General features: G+C 49.4%; 2 protein-coding genes across 2 annotated transcripts; both read right to left on the bottom strand.

The window, feature by feature from the left end:
- Positions 1-235: 235 nt before the first annotated feature.
- PFICI_05663 (uncharacterized protein) lies at positions 236-5,286 on the bottom strand (the record flags this gene model as incomplete). The annotated part of the gene is made up of 8 exons (XM_007834244.1): positions 236-344; positions 404-1,002; positions 1,072-1,326; positions 1,390-1,455; positions 1,507-2,336; positions 2,390-3,513; positions 3,583-5,073; positions 5,177-5,286. 8 exons carry the CDS (start codon positions 5,284-5,286, stop codon positions 236-238), a joined length of 4,584 nt encoding a protein of 1,527 aa, XP_007832435.1.
- Positions 5,287-9,061: 3,775 nt separating this feature from the next.
- PFICI_05662 (Peptidyl-prolyl cis-trans isomerase fkr-3) lies at positions 9,062-9,813 on the bottom strand (the record flags this gene model as incomplete). The annotated part of the gene is made up of 6 exons (XM_007834243.1): positions 9,062-9,089; positions 9,146-9,187; positions 9,326-9,346; positions 9,403-9,463; positions 9,536-9,600; positions 9,689-9,813. 6 exons carry the CDS (start codon positions 9,811-9,813, stop codon positions 9,062-9,064), a joined length of 342 nt encoding a protein of 113 aa, XP_007832434.1.
- Between the last annotated feature and the right edge of the window lie 6,828 nt (positions 9,814-16,641).

Below are 16,641 nucleotides of genomic sequence, written 5' to 3'. Positions count from 1 at the left end.
TCATCACGCATGCAATGAGCCGTGGCGAAGCTCCCCTCCCATGAGGAGTAATGTCATGTAAATGGACCTAAAACAGTAATAAGCGTACTTGGTTGATCATAGGGGACCCATAGGCAAAAAGAAAGAGGCAATCTTTTCCATAATTCAAGACTCTATATGCATCTGAGAAGAAGAAAAAATATTCGGCATTCGTATTTTTCTTCCTCCTTTTCAAATCATCCACTCAATTACTCCATCACTCTTTAGCGTTCAAGGACTTTTCCAAATCCTCAAACTCGCCACTGTGCTTCATCATGTCATAGAATTGTCCCTTGGCATCATAGAGCTCTCTGGGCGAACCAGTCCTTAAAAGTAGTGTCAGTAACAGGACAAATAATAATGCTATGAAGCCAAGTCAACTTACTCAATCACGCTGCCGGCACTCAAGACCACGACCTTGTCATAGTCAATAATGGTCTTGAGCCGGTGGGCAATGGTAACCAGGGTTCGATCTCGGCCGTGTTCGTTGAGCTCCTTGCGCAGCACCTGCTGGATGCCCTGATCGGTCTCGTAATCCATGCTCGCCGTCGCCTCATCGAGGAGCATGAGCTTACTCTTGCGCACCAAGGCTCGGCACAGGGACAGGACCTGACGCTGGCCATGGGAAAAGTTTTCGCCTTTGGACTTGACCGAAGTGGAGAGGTTGATCTTCTGCGTGTCGGCATGGCCTCCGCTTGTGTCCTGGGTATTGTCCCCAGTGTCGTCCTCAGCGGCATCCTCGTCCTGGTATTCGAAAGATGCGATACCACTGCAATATTGCAGGGCTCTAGTCACCACATCCTTTGGCACTTCACCGGTGGGATCAAGGTTGGATGCCACATCCCCGCTAAATAGAACGGCTTCTTGAGGAATAATGGTCAATGCCTCGCGCAAGCGCTTGCGTGAGAAACTGGTTATGTCGACGCCGTCAAAGAGGATTTTTCCGGAAACAATGTTGGAGAACCGTAGCAATGACAATACAAGCTATATGGACACCGAGTCAGGACGGCTTCCATGATTTCGATGACAAAATATAGAAAGACAAACACTTACAGTAGATTTACCCGATCCTGTTCTTCCGACTACCGCAACTCGTTCGCCAGCAGCAAATTTGAGGTTGATATTCTTCAGGATATCTGGGCCGTCAGGGTCGTATCTGATTGTGACGTCTCGGAACTCAACCTCGCCGCTTCTCGGCCAATCCGCAGGCATTTCCAATGTCTCATCGTCAGTATATGCCGTGGACTCCTTGTATTCATCAGGTTTTTCTTCAGGTTCGACCAGAGCATATTCGCGAATGCGGTGGAACTAAGCAGTGTCAGATCAAATCAAGAGCCAAAATGAATTGTTAGTGTGGGTGATAAAGCTTACACTCTGCATTTCAACCTCAAGCTCGTTCATGCACCGCACAAGCATAATGATGACTTGGCTCAACGTCTTGAAGTTTGTTAGTCATGAAGCCAATGCTACAGGTAGATTTTGACTTACCGTGGCGTTTGTAAGAGAGAATCCAACCAATCCTGCTGCGACAGTACCAACCTTTGACACGGCGATAGCACCGGCAGCTACCGTGACGAGAGTAGTTGCCATGTCGACCTTTAATGCCACCCAACGGTTACAGTTGTACTGAGATTCCGACGCCCTCTCATAGATGCGTAGCTTCTCGGCGAGCTGGTCGCCAAAAGTCTTTGGCATGCCCGCCCTAGCGCGAATGATGGCAATTCCCGCCAGACTGTCGGCAAATTGTGAGAAGAGAGGAGACTGTGACGATGATACGATTCTCTTGACTGCCACGGCCGTTCTTGTGTACATTTCGCCGGCAATTACGCCAACAAGACAACATACTGCAGCGGGGAGCATGAAAATAGGCATGACGGAGCCGACGGCGCCAACCTGGAATACGAGGCGGGTAAATGCGTCAAAGCAGAACCGCAGGTATGTTACCAGGGAGTTGTCGAGAGAGCTCATGTCGCGAGAAAACCGGTTCACAACTCTGCCAATGGGTGTGGTCTTGTACCATGACAGCGGTACTGACATGACCGATTCGATGAAGATGTTATGCAAGGTTCTGGCGGCATACCAACCACCACTTTCATAGAAGACAAAGGTCATGGCACTAATTAATAGTTCAGCAAAACTCCAAGCTCCGTAGATGCCGAGATAAAAGGCAATGTCGCTGGCTTCGCCCCTTCCATAGGCATCGACCCAGACAGCAATCCACAGTCCAGTACCAACAGCGGATGCCGTGCTGAGAATGGTCATGAGGGCCGCACCAACAGCAAGTAGAGGATTTCCAAAATAGGCCATGTATTTGAAGACTACAATATTTGTTAGTTATTGTGTTAACCTGCTCGGTGGCACTTTCACTTACACTGCAGTCGTGCAGTCGGCCCCGTCTTCAGGGCCTCTTGCGTAACTTCATCGCGGCGCTTGGCCTCGGATGTCTTCATAGTCCCATTCGTTCCACCATTGGATTTTCCGTTGGATTTGTTGCCATTGGTATTACCATTTGATGCTTCTTGTGTGGCTGCAACCTCGACCGTGGTATCAACATCACCTTCATCGACCAATTCCATGCCGAGTGTCACGGGCTTTCGGACAATGTCTGGATGCCGTTCGATTTCCTTGACCAGGCCATTCTCGAGTTTAACAGCTAGATCTGCCTGTGGTGTGATCCAGGGAAGCTGGGTAACAAGAACAATAGTCCGGTCCCTGAGCAAGTCGCCACAAAAGCAGTCTTCCCAAACCACGGATGCAGTCTTGGCGTCGAGTGCTGAGAAAATATCGTCGAGCAGGAGTATGGGAGCCTTGGAGTAGAGTGCTCGGGCTAGCGCTATACGTGACTTTTGGCCACCTGAAAGAGTTGCACCATTCTCACCAACCTCTGTTTCGTCTCGATCCGGAAATTCATTAAAGTCAATAGGCAGACCGCAAGCATTAATGACACGATCATATCGTACTTGCTCGAACTCGCTGTTGAACACAATGTTCTCCTTGATTGTCTCGTTTTGAAGCCAAGCGCTTTGAGATGCGTACGCAATATCCTTGGGACAGGTGATGACTCCCTTTTCAAGCAGGGTCTCGCCTAGAATCGCAAGGAGCATCGTCGACTTGCCTGAGCCGCTCGGTCCAGCAAGGACATTCAGGCCGCCCTCGACAAAATCAATGGATATATCCTTGAGCGTGAATGTGGCCTTCTTGTGGCGCCTGATCGTGGCATTTTCCATGCGCAGGGGTCCGAGAGGATGGCGGGTCAGAGGCACCACGTTGCTAAAGTAACGATCCAAACGCTTGACGGAAACGCCAGCTGAAGTGATACCTCTGGACATGCCAGTCATCATGGCGAGGTTGCGTCGAATGGTCCTGATAAGAGTGATGGAAGTGAATGCAACGTCTGCCGTAAGCGGCTGTTTACGCACCGCCACATGAAGACTAAAGATGATTAACAGGGCAATGATGGGAATGGCTTCCGTAAATTGACTGAGAAGCATAAATCTGCACACAAGGGTGATGTTAGCCTCGATTCACATCATTGACGCAATTGGTTGTTTCGAAGACACCTACAGGACATTGATACGCCAAATTTTCCGTTGCTCATTCAACCGAATGGCCTTGACTTTGTTGATGATGGCATTTTCCCACGCAAAGTATTTGATGGCTCTGATTGATGACAGGTATTCCGAAATCACCGAGATGCGGGAATCCTGGATCTTTCTGATATCACGTTGTAGGTGTACCATCCTTTGGGCAATGTACACGCCAATGGGTGACATGGTCAGCATGAGCCCGACACCTACAGCCGCTGGCCAATTGAGCATGCTGTACAAGCCAATGAAGCCAACAATTGTGCCAGTTGGTAGACCTGCACCAACAAGTATCAGGTCTCGACCATTGGTAATGGCATCGATGTCGGAGCTCATCAGATTAGCCAGTCTGCCGGTAGAAGTCACAGTCTCTTGCTTCTTCTCGCCTTCCTTTGGTTTATCCGCCGACGATATATCCTGAAAGGACTCGTCGTCGAGTTCCATCGAGTTCATGGCCTTGTAGTACAACTCCTGAGTGAGAGCAGCTTTGACACGGACAATCAGGCGAGTCGATGTGAAGATGTACTGCTGAAAAGCAACGGATCGAGACAGAGGCCCAAAGAACAACAGAATGAGCCACACCCAGGGCCGAAGCATGGCCTTTTCAGGCGCATTGATGTACCCCAGTAGATTATACAAGGCGAATGGGGCTACTAGTTCAACCACGAAACAAGTCGCTGCCCAAACGGCCATGGTGATCAACTCATGAGGCAGAAACCTGAGAAGAGTCCAGGCGGTCGATTGATTCTTTTTCCGAGCTTCTTGGACCCTCCTTAGCAATACCAAAGGTTCGTCATACCAGGGCAGCTGAGGCAACTCCTCAATCGTCATCTGGCTGCGGATGCCGCGCCACATCAGGGGAGTTAGCCACTCGTACGTTACGTAGTACTCCAGCCAACTGCAGGTTTCCTCTGGCGACGGCTCGGAACACACATTCTCGGGCAGATCCAGGTCGAGAGAAGGCGGCACCCACTCGCGGCGAGTGACAAAGGCAACCAGGACAGCCGCCGTCAATGAAGCAATGCTGGCAATCAGCATGGGATCAATCGAGTCGTGCCACTCGACCGAAATCGTCGGGAGCAATTCGCCGGCAAGAATGACGAGCCAGGCGCAGAAGATGGTGAAGTTGACTTGATGCAGAGCAACATGTCTCCACTCCATGTCATTCACCAGCCGCAGTAATCCGAGCAAAAAGACATAACCCAAGACGACGACGTTGGCCCACTTGTCGCCGTGACGCACGGCAGCCACGATCATAAAGGCCAAGGCTGCGGCGCGCAAGACTTGCGAGGCGAGCTCGAGCGGCAGGGTAAAGGTCGAGGCATTGCCTTCAGGTCGCGTGACCTTGGAGTAGGAGCGCCGCACCAAGTGCCTGAGGACCAAGAGAGCAGAAAGCACAGTTGCAGTTATCTGCAGATATCCAGTCTTGGCGAACCCCGATAGATGGCCAATCCAGGGGAGGCCGGCACGGCTTGAACAGAAAAGAACCGTTAGTCAAGAACTCTATCTCGTGTGCAGCATACATAATGAGCGGATGATGATGATGGTGGTGAACAAAGCACAAACCAACTTACGGTTCCTGGGCAACAACATGATAGTCGTTGAATACATGTTCTGCATTCTGCGAATGGAAATGGGGGGATTCCCACGCAGAACCTATACCGGCGACAGACAAGAACTCCATGGAGCTGCGGTGTTGAGTATCGCAGCTTATTGAATGGAGGAGTTAATGACAGGAACGGCAGATGGTGTGGCTCAGGGACGGACGGGCGCTGTCAGACGGCGCCGGGGCTCCAAGAGGCCGACACTCGAGGCCTTGGGTTTGGGTTGAGGGCAATTTAGCCGGGGCCCTTCCGCGCCAAAAAATCAATAGGGTAGTAGTCTAGGTAGTAGATGGATAGCCCAGATAAGTAATGTAGGTACTAGATTGGTAGGTAGGTAAGGTTACCTATGAGGTAGGTGGGTTGGGATTTCACTTCTGCGGCTGCGTTTCCCTGGCTTAGACGATGTCTTGGCTCTGGATATACTACCGAGTGAATGAATAGAGGATTGAAATAGGAACTATACTCCAAAACCTGCAAATACAGTTTTAGTGGGGGTGATTAGATCGTCAATGATCCCAAGGGAGGGTTCGGTCGGTCCCCTTGCCTTGCCTTGCCTTGCCTTTGCCCCCCCTGTTTGCCCCAGTTTGATAAGGATCCTGCAATAAGTCAGCAGCAAAGTTGATGCCTGTCCATCATGTCGGCGCAAACGGTCGGTCGGTCGGCCCTGGCTGGCATGGCCTGGCACGCATGGCAGGTTCCCGCGTACTCACTCGCTCTTTTAACAATTACCTGGGGCCATTCGTCTGACTGCCTAATGATCTACAGCACGTAGATTTTTGGAGGGGGGTGGTCATGTCGGAATTCCGCCCAAAAGGCCAGGCCTAGATGTGCGGCGCAATGCGTATGCCCTTCTACTGCACCTCGACCAAAGTCCCTTTTGGACAATATCCGCACTATATCCACAAATCAGAGATATGATGGGGGTGTATGTCCAAGACGGGCAACGCGCTGTCCTTTTAACAAGCCTCTCCCTAGGCCAACCCCTACAAAAGGTCAATTGCAACAAGAGGCGGCTGGCATGTTTTCGCGGGTAGACACAGACATGTCAGGTACAGAAAAGGACGGCGCCTACATTAGGCAGGTCTATCAGTGAGCCGCGAGTCCCTGGCCGAAATCGACGCAGATCCCAACCAGGCGCTTTTATTTCTTTCCTCCTTCCCCGAGGTGATTTCATATCATCAACTTGTCGTTGTTTCTTTCTGCATTTACATATGGACTGTTTGTTGATCCAAAAAAATGCCCAGTCTGACATGTTCATTGACTATCCTGCATGTTTGGTATCACCTGGGGAATTAAACTTGCCAATGGATCACACCCGATGTCACGGCCCTTGCAAATTGCTGCAGTATGCCGAAGCTTAACGAGACTCTTAGCGCAGAAAAGATCCCGGCATGAAGCTGCTGCCTAAAACCACGTTTTTGGTGTTTCACCCATTTGGCTTTGAGTCAATACGGTATTCTGCCATTTTCAGCTTCATTCCGCAGGACATATAGGGCTTGCAATCATGATAGTTGCATTGCAAAAGGCGATAACAGAATGATTCACTGGTCAACTTGTTAGCTGAGGTTTGAGTATCCAGCTCGCACCTGAACCTCTTGTGATGTCCGCCAGTGGCACAGCATCATCTGCTCCTGGGTGTTGCAACCAAACGTGATATGACGTGCGTTATTTTTTTTTTTTTTTTTTTTTTCGTTTTTTTCAAACCACTGTAGTACATCTTTGCTATGGGCAATATCACTTTTCTCACGTCAAGCACAGGCTAATATAAAGCAAGCAGTGGCCGTGACAGAAAATGTCCACGGTATACGGGCCGAGAAGAGAGGAGTCACTTCGTTGGAGAAGAGAACACGATATACACTTGAACTTATCACTCACGACCACCTCTTGTTATAAGTTTGTATCAAGACAACTATTCATATCAGAATCTCTGGGCAAGTGATAGAATTTTTTTTTTTTTTTTTTTTTACATATATACTCACAACAAAGTGGCCGATTCCATGGTTCATAAAGGAATTGTCTTTGATTACAACTTTCTCACGCGTTACTCGACGTTGGCATCAGATCAAGATTGCCGCTATGATGGAGATGGAGCAATCAGAAAGCTGCAACAAATCATTTGACATGCAACGTTTTCGAAATAGATCCTTTACTTTTTAAAGATTGCAAATCGTTACTTTTACCTGCCCGTGAGTGAGATCGGCTGCGGAGCGACTGTGTAGCTTACATCATCTCATACGATTCAGTATAGCGCTTTTACATCTTGCTTCATTCTTTCATTTACTCTCAGTCATTCAAGTCTGGAAGAGTATACAACTGTATGTGTCTTATGGCACCGTTTGCTGCCTGCCGAGAAGCTATACAGATTTCTATAAGACACATTCCCAATGATCATTACCCTCGGTATCGATACAATATATTTAATTGAACTAGAGGACGATAGGTATCATTAAAATTCCCATTCTCTAGACGATGAGAAACAATATATCTCGGTCATGCGGCTTGCCAATAAAAGATCAAGTGAATAATGCCGTACTAGAAAAGGACTGCTGCAAACCGGTCATTTGCCGATTCCCTTGCAGGCCGAAAATTAATGAATTATACCAGAAACATGACAAAAAACCCGTCTTCCATAATTGAATGCAGAATATTGTTCCTTCATTCCCAGGAGATCTTAGTCACGCTGTAGGAGTGTACAAACCTCCGTCAATTGTTCTTCAACACATGATATTTCCTGACGTCAAGCTCACTGCTGCACACCAATCAATCCCAGTTGCGACAAGGCATTCCCAGTGGCATATCTCGAGACGATTCATGTAATGGCCGAATGCTTCTGCCCTATGTACCTTGTTCTGAGACAACATGGCTCGCTCGTCATTGAGTGAGCCGATGAAAGGATATAGGGTTATGATTCGGGACCAGAAAGCGAAGAGCAGTGCTGAATATCTAGCAAAATGAGTTTTCAAACGATTCACGTCAAAACTGAGAAGGACTTGTCTTCTCGAAAGCAATGCAATCAACACGTATGACCATCGTTCACATGTACAAACTCGTACACTGAGTGAACGCACTGGTTGATACTGGCGTACCACTGATACTACTCGCGGGCAATGTGCATTTAGAAAAAGAAAAGAAAAAAAACAGAACAATATGTCAGAGAAGGCATCATAAGGCACATGTACATGGATGATTACCGGGAGTTCGAGTCGAGTGTTGAGCGTAGTGTTCCCTCTTCCGCTGCTTGGAGTTGTACGGAAACGTTGTAGATTGTGTCCAACAGAGGCCGCACGGGCGATCGCAGCATGCTAGTGACCTTTCACAGAGATATACGATGTGGTAACTGAGCACAGTACAAGTACTGGTTACACAAGTGCAGGCTCTTTTCAGCCTCGAGAGCCAATTGTACATCATGCCGCACTAGAGTCGCGAGTACAAGATACTAGCTTCGAGAGCGGGCACACGAGAGGGAAAAAGAGAAGACCGTTCTGTTGCCAAGCTACCTCTCAATGGATTTTCCAATCTAGCATGGAAATGTCGTGCTTCCCCATTTCTTTCCAGACAGGTACCTTGGCAAATGGCAAGTGCTAGACTAGCTTATAGCAATAGGCCATCGATGCGCGTTCTATCAGAAGAGGAGGCGTCCTATACATGACGGGATGCACAATATATCACAGAGAAAAAAACACTTTCGCGGTAAATGTAGCTCAATTGATATTCAATTCCCCGAGATGGACACCTGATAACTTGTCACGACAACAAATTTATCTAATTGGCAACCACTTCAGTCATGTTGTACCAGATCGAGTATCGAACATTCTACCACGGCCGACGATCGAGGAATGGTCAGGCTGAGGAGATTTATTGGACCTTCTTCAGCTCGACGTCGCTAGAAAACCAATTGTTAGCAAAGAAGACACAGACATACGACGAGGATGTACTCACAAGATCAGGTCAGAGTTGGGAGGAATGTGGCCAGTGAAGCCGCTGTGAATCATGTCAGTAACAATTTCCAAGGAAGGGCCTGATGTTTTTCGTTTGGCAGGTCCGGTAAAATAGAGATCACCATGCCGGATACCATGTCGCCCGGCAAGAGGCAGTCTAGGGAAGGAAGGGTGGGCTTACCGAGCGCCGTAGCCAAAGTCGCTACCCAAAGGTTAGTCAGTGATGGTAGAATTGGGGGGTGTAGCAATAGCACAAACCTGGAAATGTCCAGAGTAGACTTCTCGCCAGTCTTCATGGTGAGGACACCCTCGTCCCAGCCTAAAGACAAGTCAGCGAGCGGGAATAAAAACAAATCACGGCAACCCGAGACCAGCGGCTGGTAAAACTTACCTCGGATGACCTGGCCGACGCCGATCTGGACGACGAAGTCACCACGGCCGACGGAAGAGTCGAACCTAGATAGCAATCGTCAGTTGGAGCTCCGGGCATGATGCGTGGCTGTCTAGGTGTGGCCGACGCATGCACGAGGCGGGCTTTGCTTACTTGTTGCCCTTGCTGTCGGGCTTGGAGGTGTCCTTCAACCATCCAGTGTACTCAATGGTGACGGTAGAGCCCTTCTGGGGCTGGGCACCGGAGCCCTCCTTGAGAACGGTCTTCTGAACACCCATTGTGACTGTGATGAAAGAGTTTGATTAGTTGATGGCTTGGTAGTGATGGATTGGAGATAGCTTGTTGAGTGATGGTTTAAGGTAGAGAGGAAAGGGAGAGAAGGAGAGCTTTGGACTGACGTATGGCGGGGTAAAGTGGCAGAAGTTGCGTCGTTGTGGGTGGGATGTTTAGCGTGGAATCTGTTTTGTTGGCTTCGTTAGGTTTGAGATCAGATGGAGCCAAGCGGCAGACGTGGGAGGATCTCGCACCTTCTTTATATGTGTAGAGAAAGGTAGGTACACATCCTGTCCTGTGCTATGGGCATTGAGAGTACCTCGACTTCTATCATGTGCGTTGATGTCCATGGGCAGGGTGTCGTCCTACTCGAAAGCCAATGATCACATACAAGGCATGATTCATGTCAAAGAAAGGGCAGTCAACTCATCTCAGCTACAGTACATACAAGCATGCGCAGATCGGGGATACGTCAATTGATTGCTTTTGTGCCCTGGAAACACTCTGCCAGTAGACAGGTACATTGAAAAAAACCACCTCCGCAAGAAGCGGCGGAATGGGTCCCAACCCAACGATCCTTTCCCTCGTCAACGAGTGAGAGAGCCAAGAGAAGGCCCCCCTCAAGCCCCGTTCCCAAGCACTGGCACTTTGTTGGATTCGTCGGAACATGGTTTTATGCAAGGTCAGCTTGTCAAAGTTACCTCGAGTCTAAGCGAAACACAACTTGAACGTCGTCGACTGCTCTACGCATTGATCTCCTCACTGGAAGACATTGAGGCGGTCAATCATGTACGACAGAGCTTCTCGATGCAATGACAGCCGGCTTGGATACTGTTTCAACTATTATATTTTGCCAGAGAACAACCAATTGATGTGCAGCAATGTGCCGAGTCGACATATGTACCTACACAGTAAACTCGAAGATCTTGAGCGGGTCCGTTTCCCGGGGGTCGATGGCACCATGTACGTATCGCGATTATACGATCTATCATCTTGCAGCTTTTCTTTTGCGGCAAGCAGCACTGGGCCGGACCTTTGGCCCTCTTTGCAGCCCTTTTCCCGACCGGCGTAGGTCACCATTGGACATGTCATATGTGCCTGGTCTGTTCGGCCGGGTCCCGGCCGTTTGGGCGGCTTTTCGTCAGGCTCTACACAGCGTGAACGGACAGGCATATCCGTCCTGGGTCCTGAAAGTCGGCATTTGTACTGCACGTTGTAACTGACCTGCAGCTCATGTTCGCCAGACTTGCTCTTCGTCTTCTTCTTCTCCTTCTCCATTCCTCAATGAATACAAGATAACAACTTGTGGCTTGGGCACTGTATCTGCCAACCTGGGAGATACTGGCTCCATCGGTTATGTGTTCCCTCAAAGGCGGAACACAATGCTCACCCGGTGTAGATGGCTTCAAGTATTCGGCATAGTAGACTGACACAATTTGGCAACTAAAAATTTCTGTCCCGGCCTCACAATGTGGCCCTTGTCTATCAAAAGTGATAGCACGAGCGACATGATTCCTTACATGCAAGCGGCTGCGCATGTTGTTTCTTTAGGGAAAAGCTTGCGACGGGATAGCAACTAGCAATCGGCATTGTGACGTCAAAATAAAAAAAAAATCAAGAACATCAAAAGACTGAGTAAGGGTTGATTCGTGCAAGCAAGGGCCATGAGCTGACTACACGCTGGATTGCTTGCTCAGCAAAGTGATGTCTTATTGAAGAAAATGATTTTGTGCATATTGGGGATTGCCGGACCCCGCTGCAATGGAGAGAACCAGCAATGCTTCCACGGATGAGGGGTTTGACTGCAGCAAGCACCATCCGGCCGTTGCGTGCCAGCTGGGGCTCAAGATGATGAACGAGGGTCTAGGTGGTGGCAAGCCATCGGGTAGCTGATGATCGCCCATGATGCCTCTCCTGGTTGTCCGCGGTAGACATTCGAGCGCAGTTTTCTTGGAACAACAAGCTGTAGGGTACGGCATGAATTCTTACGAACCTACCCTGCTTTGTATCGTAGGAAAAGACAACCTGCTTACAGCTGTCTAAAGCGCCGTTAACCTCGGACATCAAGTACTGGACAGGCAACAACAATACTCAGCAGACGGTACAAGCGGAATCACATTTGATCGACTTCGGATTCCATGTTTCGTCACGCCGATCAGGTCCCGTGTTCTAGAACGCCTCTGTTGAAGAATCTTTGTACAGTATGATCCTTATGACGAATTACGCGGGAGGCGCCGTTCAGATGCCAATCGTTTTTGTGTTGGAATGGTTTGCCTACACACTACTAGTAACCTAGGAACACTACAACATTCTCTATAAACACACAGTGAAAGACTGTGATGTGTGTGATGAGAGCAATTGTCTCGGCTCCGCCTACTTATTAAGGGGACAGCCATGCCACACGGCTGTCAACCTTGTATACGCTTGATGACCAGGTGCGGAGATTGAGAAGCTGGGCAAGCTACTATGGCTACGTTTCATACCTGACTCACGGGCCGGCCAGGTGGAATGGCACTTGGCATTTGGGATGAATTAAGCTCTACCGTTGTTTTAGACGAACAGCCAATCTGATCTCTCGAGCTGGCAGATGACAGATGTGTAGGTCAGTTTCATGGAAACAAGTTCCCATGGCTTGAGTAGGCATAAGTTGGGTTGCGACAAAGCCCATGTCTATCTGGGCTTCCCATTCGCTCCGTAGCCAGGGACGACGTCAAGGACTAGTTTTGGTTAGTAGACGCCAACTATCTTCTGTCATCATGGCGGCCCTGAACTAGTCAGGTACGAGATCTGACTCTCACCTACCTACCCTACCCATCTACGACCACCTGTACCTAGTGCTAGGTTAGCGACGGCTGACTGACGGTGTTGGAGGGTTTTTTTTTCTTCTTCTTCTGTTCTGCGGCATTTGGCGTCAATGGTGGGAACCCTCGGCCCCCCAGACGGAGATGGATGGCGTTTTCGGCATCGCAACAGCCGGACTATGAATGTCTAGGGCTACTACGAGCAAGGGACCGTGTGCGCGGCTGTCCTTCTAAGCAGAAGGGATCGGCATTGCAAATTCCAACAGTGCAATTTACCGAAATGGCTGCTCTGAGGTAGAACTCAAAAGTCATCAATAGGGTCAGAAGCAGGACGACGACTTTGGACGTTTGAGTTCTTTTGGGCAAATTGCCGCCATGCACGAGGTCGATAGAGAGTCGATCGTTGCCACAATGGGGTAAGCAGACGGTAAAATGCATAGCCTTCCATCAGGTTCTCGACAGGAGGAGGGACTGCACGTGGGCTCGTTCTTGTGGGAAACGACACGCAAGACCATGGAAAGTTGGGGGCCTCAACCAGGATTACAAGCGAATTTACGAGATTGAATCTCAATTGTCTCTGGGACATTCTGCTTGATCAAGATGTGACTTACAAAAACCATGCTGCTATCGCACAAGGGATTTGGACTATTACTTATATACCGACATTGCCTGAGCCACTCGGTCTTTCGTGCCTTGGACTTGATAAATTTCAGGAAATAAGAATTGCGCAGAGCCTATTTCTGGAAAAATGCGGCTGAATAACTAGAGTAGTAGATAAAAGACAAACTCGATGTCGCGCAGGACAGAAATTTCAATATATGAGGTGGCCTGACTCCTGCCAGCCACACACAAATCTCCCCTCTAGGATCCTTCCAATGTATTGAGCTGCAGTCATCTTCGACTCCACCCAATTGGCCTGGGCACGTGTGACATATAATAATAAATATAGAAATGGCGAATAAGCAAGCAACCAAAATCAAAGAGTGATACGATGCCTCATGTGCTGTGAGATGACTACCATCAAATAGTTGTAAATGCCAAGCCGCTCTGTTCGGTGATGCATACTATGTATCGCTCGTGCTACTGTACATAGTACGCTACCTTGGTTAGTAGTAAAGCGATCCGGGCTCCTGGTCTATGAAAAGAGACCAGAAGAAAGAATAATTTCGAGATTTGTAATTCTCGGAGGAAAAAAAAACAAAAAAACAAAAAAGGAACGAGCATAGGCGCATGAGGGAAAATAATAATGGGACTGAGGTGGTTTGTGTTAGAAGATCAATGCTCGTCGCCGATAGACACATGAGGCATTGCCGTGGTGCACCCGCAGTGTACACTTTGTACACACGGTACGAAAACAACTCGAGAGTCGAGACGACTGGGACTAGGTAGCGATGTAGAGCTTGAGCTGGCAACATATGCTTCTGTTATGGAAGCACCGTTGACTCGCCCTGCTGGCCGTTGTGTTGCGTTGCGTTTCTTGCCAGCTCGGTAGGTATTGGAGGCACCTGGCGAGGCTTCGCAAGGGTCTGCAGTCCGCAGCATCGATTGTGAAGGACAACATGCGAATGGGCGTGTCCTTGCTTCCATGGCTTACACAGTAGTGTACATTCATCCATCCACCTTATTGCCTTAGGTGCGGGAATAGTGCAGGTACCTTTTACTCCATACATTAGGTGCAGTCGAAGTGGACATCGTGGATAGCTACTAAGAAAGATACCGACCACGGTGCCTGGCGCTTGTGCCTCTACGGCGCGTGGATCAATCGGTCTGGCCCTCGAGTCCAATCTTATTTTGCCCCGGAACAGCTTTTTCCAGGTGTCAATCTTTGCTGGAAACGACAATTCGACGCCTTAGCAGAACGGTCATTTCTTGCTTCATCGATCGGCCAACACATGAAAAACCTGACCCAGTTGTTTGCGAAAAAGAAAGGGCAGGTCTGCGATTTAAGCTCTGACGCACGGTACGTAGGGGACATGTGCGACCTGGCGACTTTCCGGATAGCCAGCCCCAAGCTAGCTTTGCGCCAAATGGACATCAAGCGGTCGCCTTGTGGCGATGGCGTGTGCGTATGTGTGCGTGCCATGTGTGTGTGTGTGTGCTCGCAAAGTGCTGAGGGTTCGGTAGGTACTGAGATCTCACTTCACCTGACTTGGGTTTGCTGATCTATTACAATATTGAACGCTGCCGTGCACAACCAAGCCAACATCGCACTACAATTCTCTTAGTATCTACATAACAACATTGCGTGACCCAACTGTATCTGATGTACTCCCACCTGAATCTGCTCAGTCGGGATGGTGGTGGGGGCTATGTACATACCCTAGGGACCTCAGGGAGTGCTATTGACCTGACTGCATCCTACAATGTAGTAATGTAGGCAAGTACAGGTAGGTCTCTCACGCGCAGTCCAATTGCATATTGCGACTTCCTTTTCGGTCACAGGGGCCACGGGAATGCGATTGCGTGGACGACGCATAATAATCGGCAGAAGCCATTTGTTCTCTTGTGGCATTGCATCAGCAGAGGCGCATTTGATTTTCGTCTGATGTATGGCTCAACCTATATAGGTTTTTGTACGAATGGGGTCTTACCTTTTGCCTCCTCTTCGAAAGTAGGTATACTACACAGTACTCGACTACCGTTTGTGGGTAGTCAATGTGTCCACCCCCTCTTCTTTGATGGGGTGCATTGTCGCCCGTTGGCTGGATGGCTGGTTGCTTGCTTCGCTCGATATTGGGACGAGTATGCACTCACTGGCTCGTGCAATCGGCAAATGGTTCAATCAACCACGGATACAATATACAGTAAACTGCATCCTCCAAGGAATGTCAAGTGCTTACCAACTAGACAATATTGCCAGTTAGTCAATTCATCGACCGTATTTGGGCACATTGCAACGCAATAACACGTCCGCCGTCGGCGCTGTGCTGGTGCTGTGCCGGTTTGTGGCTCCTCCTTATTACCTCTCCAACCAGCAAACAATACCCGGCGGCTGCACCGACTCTTTTTTTTTTTTCCCACCCCTCGAACACAGCTTGCAGCCGTGCGAGGGGCCGGGCCCATGGAGTTGCAAGCGCGTCTTTTTTTGTCCATGGAGCACAGGTGCAGGTGCAGGTGGCTGCTGGCTGCAGAGCAAACCTACCGTATATTTCGTGCTCAAATCGGCTAGGATGTCAGCTCCTTTCCCTGAGACGGGGAAATTGCCCGTGGCAGATTCCCCACTCGATCGCCCAATCGCGAGACCTTGCCGTCCCCCTCTGCCCACCATGGCGCTGTGCCAGGACGAGATCCCAAGATCCTGGAGGGACATCCAAATTACGACCCACGGTATCGAGGATACCTTGTCGTGGCCCGAATCCCACGCCTTTCCCAGGGCGCCAGGCCGTCTGTTTGAGGTACTGCTTGATAGTGCTGGCTTTGCCTGGAATGCCCACAGCACGAGAGAGAGGAAAAAAAATTGAGCCTGAAGCAATCTTCTTCCTGGCAAGCTAGCACCTTTCCTATTCGAGGCCGCGGAGTCAAGTTAGGAGGAGCCACAGGCTTCCTTTGACACGAGCCTGCCCACATCATCAAAGACACGCCAGGCCGAAGCCTCAAAGCCAAAGAGCAAGAAAGACCCCGTCTTCTTTGGCCGTGGCCCGTCCGCTGGAAAGGACTCCGTTATCTCATTAAAGAATAAGCGTCAACTAAACACTGACTACCAACATTATACCATTCTTATTGTTGTTGTTGTTGTTGTTGTTGTTGTTGGATATCACAAAGCGAGGAGAAGGAGAGAGAAGGCGAGAATGCCTGAGAGCTTCTTGTCAAGCGACATGCGAGTGCTTGGTCCTTGTGCGCGCAGTGGAGAGCAACGACGAGGGTGTCCTCGTCGGGGGAACATGACGGTCCTTGCGTACATTGTGTAGGAACAGAGTACACTGTACGTACCTGACTTACCACCATAGCGTGCACACATTCAATGAATGCCACACAGACTAACCTTACCGTGTGTGTACACCCCCCCTGCCCGAACGGCACCTCGCTCAAGAA

This window comes from Pestalotiopsis fici, assembly GCF_000516985.1.
Source record: "Pestalotiopsis fici W106-1 unplaced genomic scaffold PFICI_Scf_3, whole genome shotgun sequence".
Taxonomy (NCBI): Eukaryota; Fungi; Ascomycota; class Sordariomycetes; order Amphisphaeriales; family Sporocadaceae; genus Pestalotiopsis; species Pestalotiopsis fici.
The sequence above is the reverse complement of the archived record's forward strand: the minus strand, read 5'-3'. Positions and strand labels throughout refer to the sequence as shown.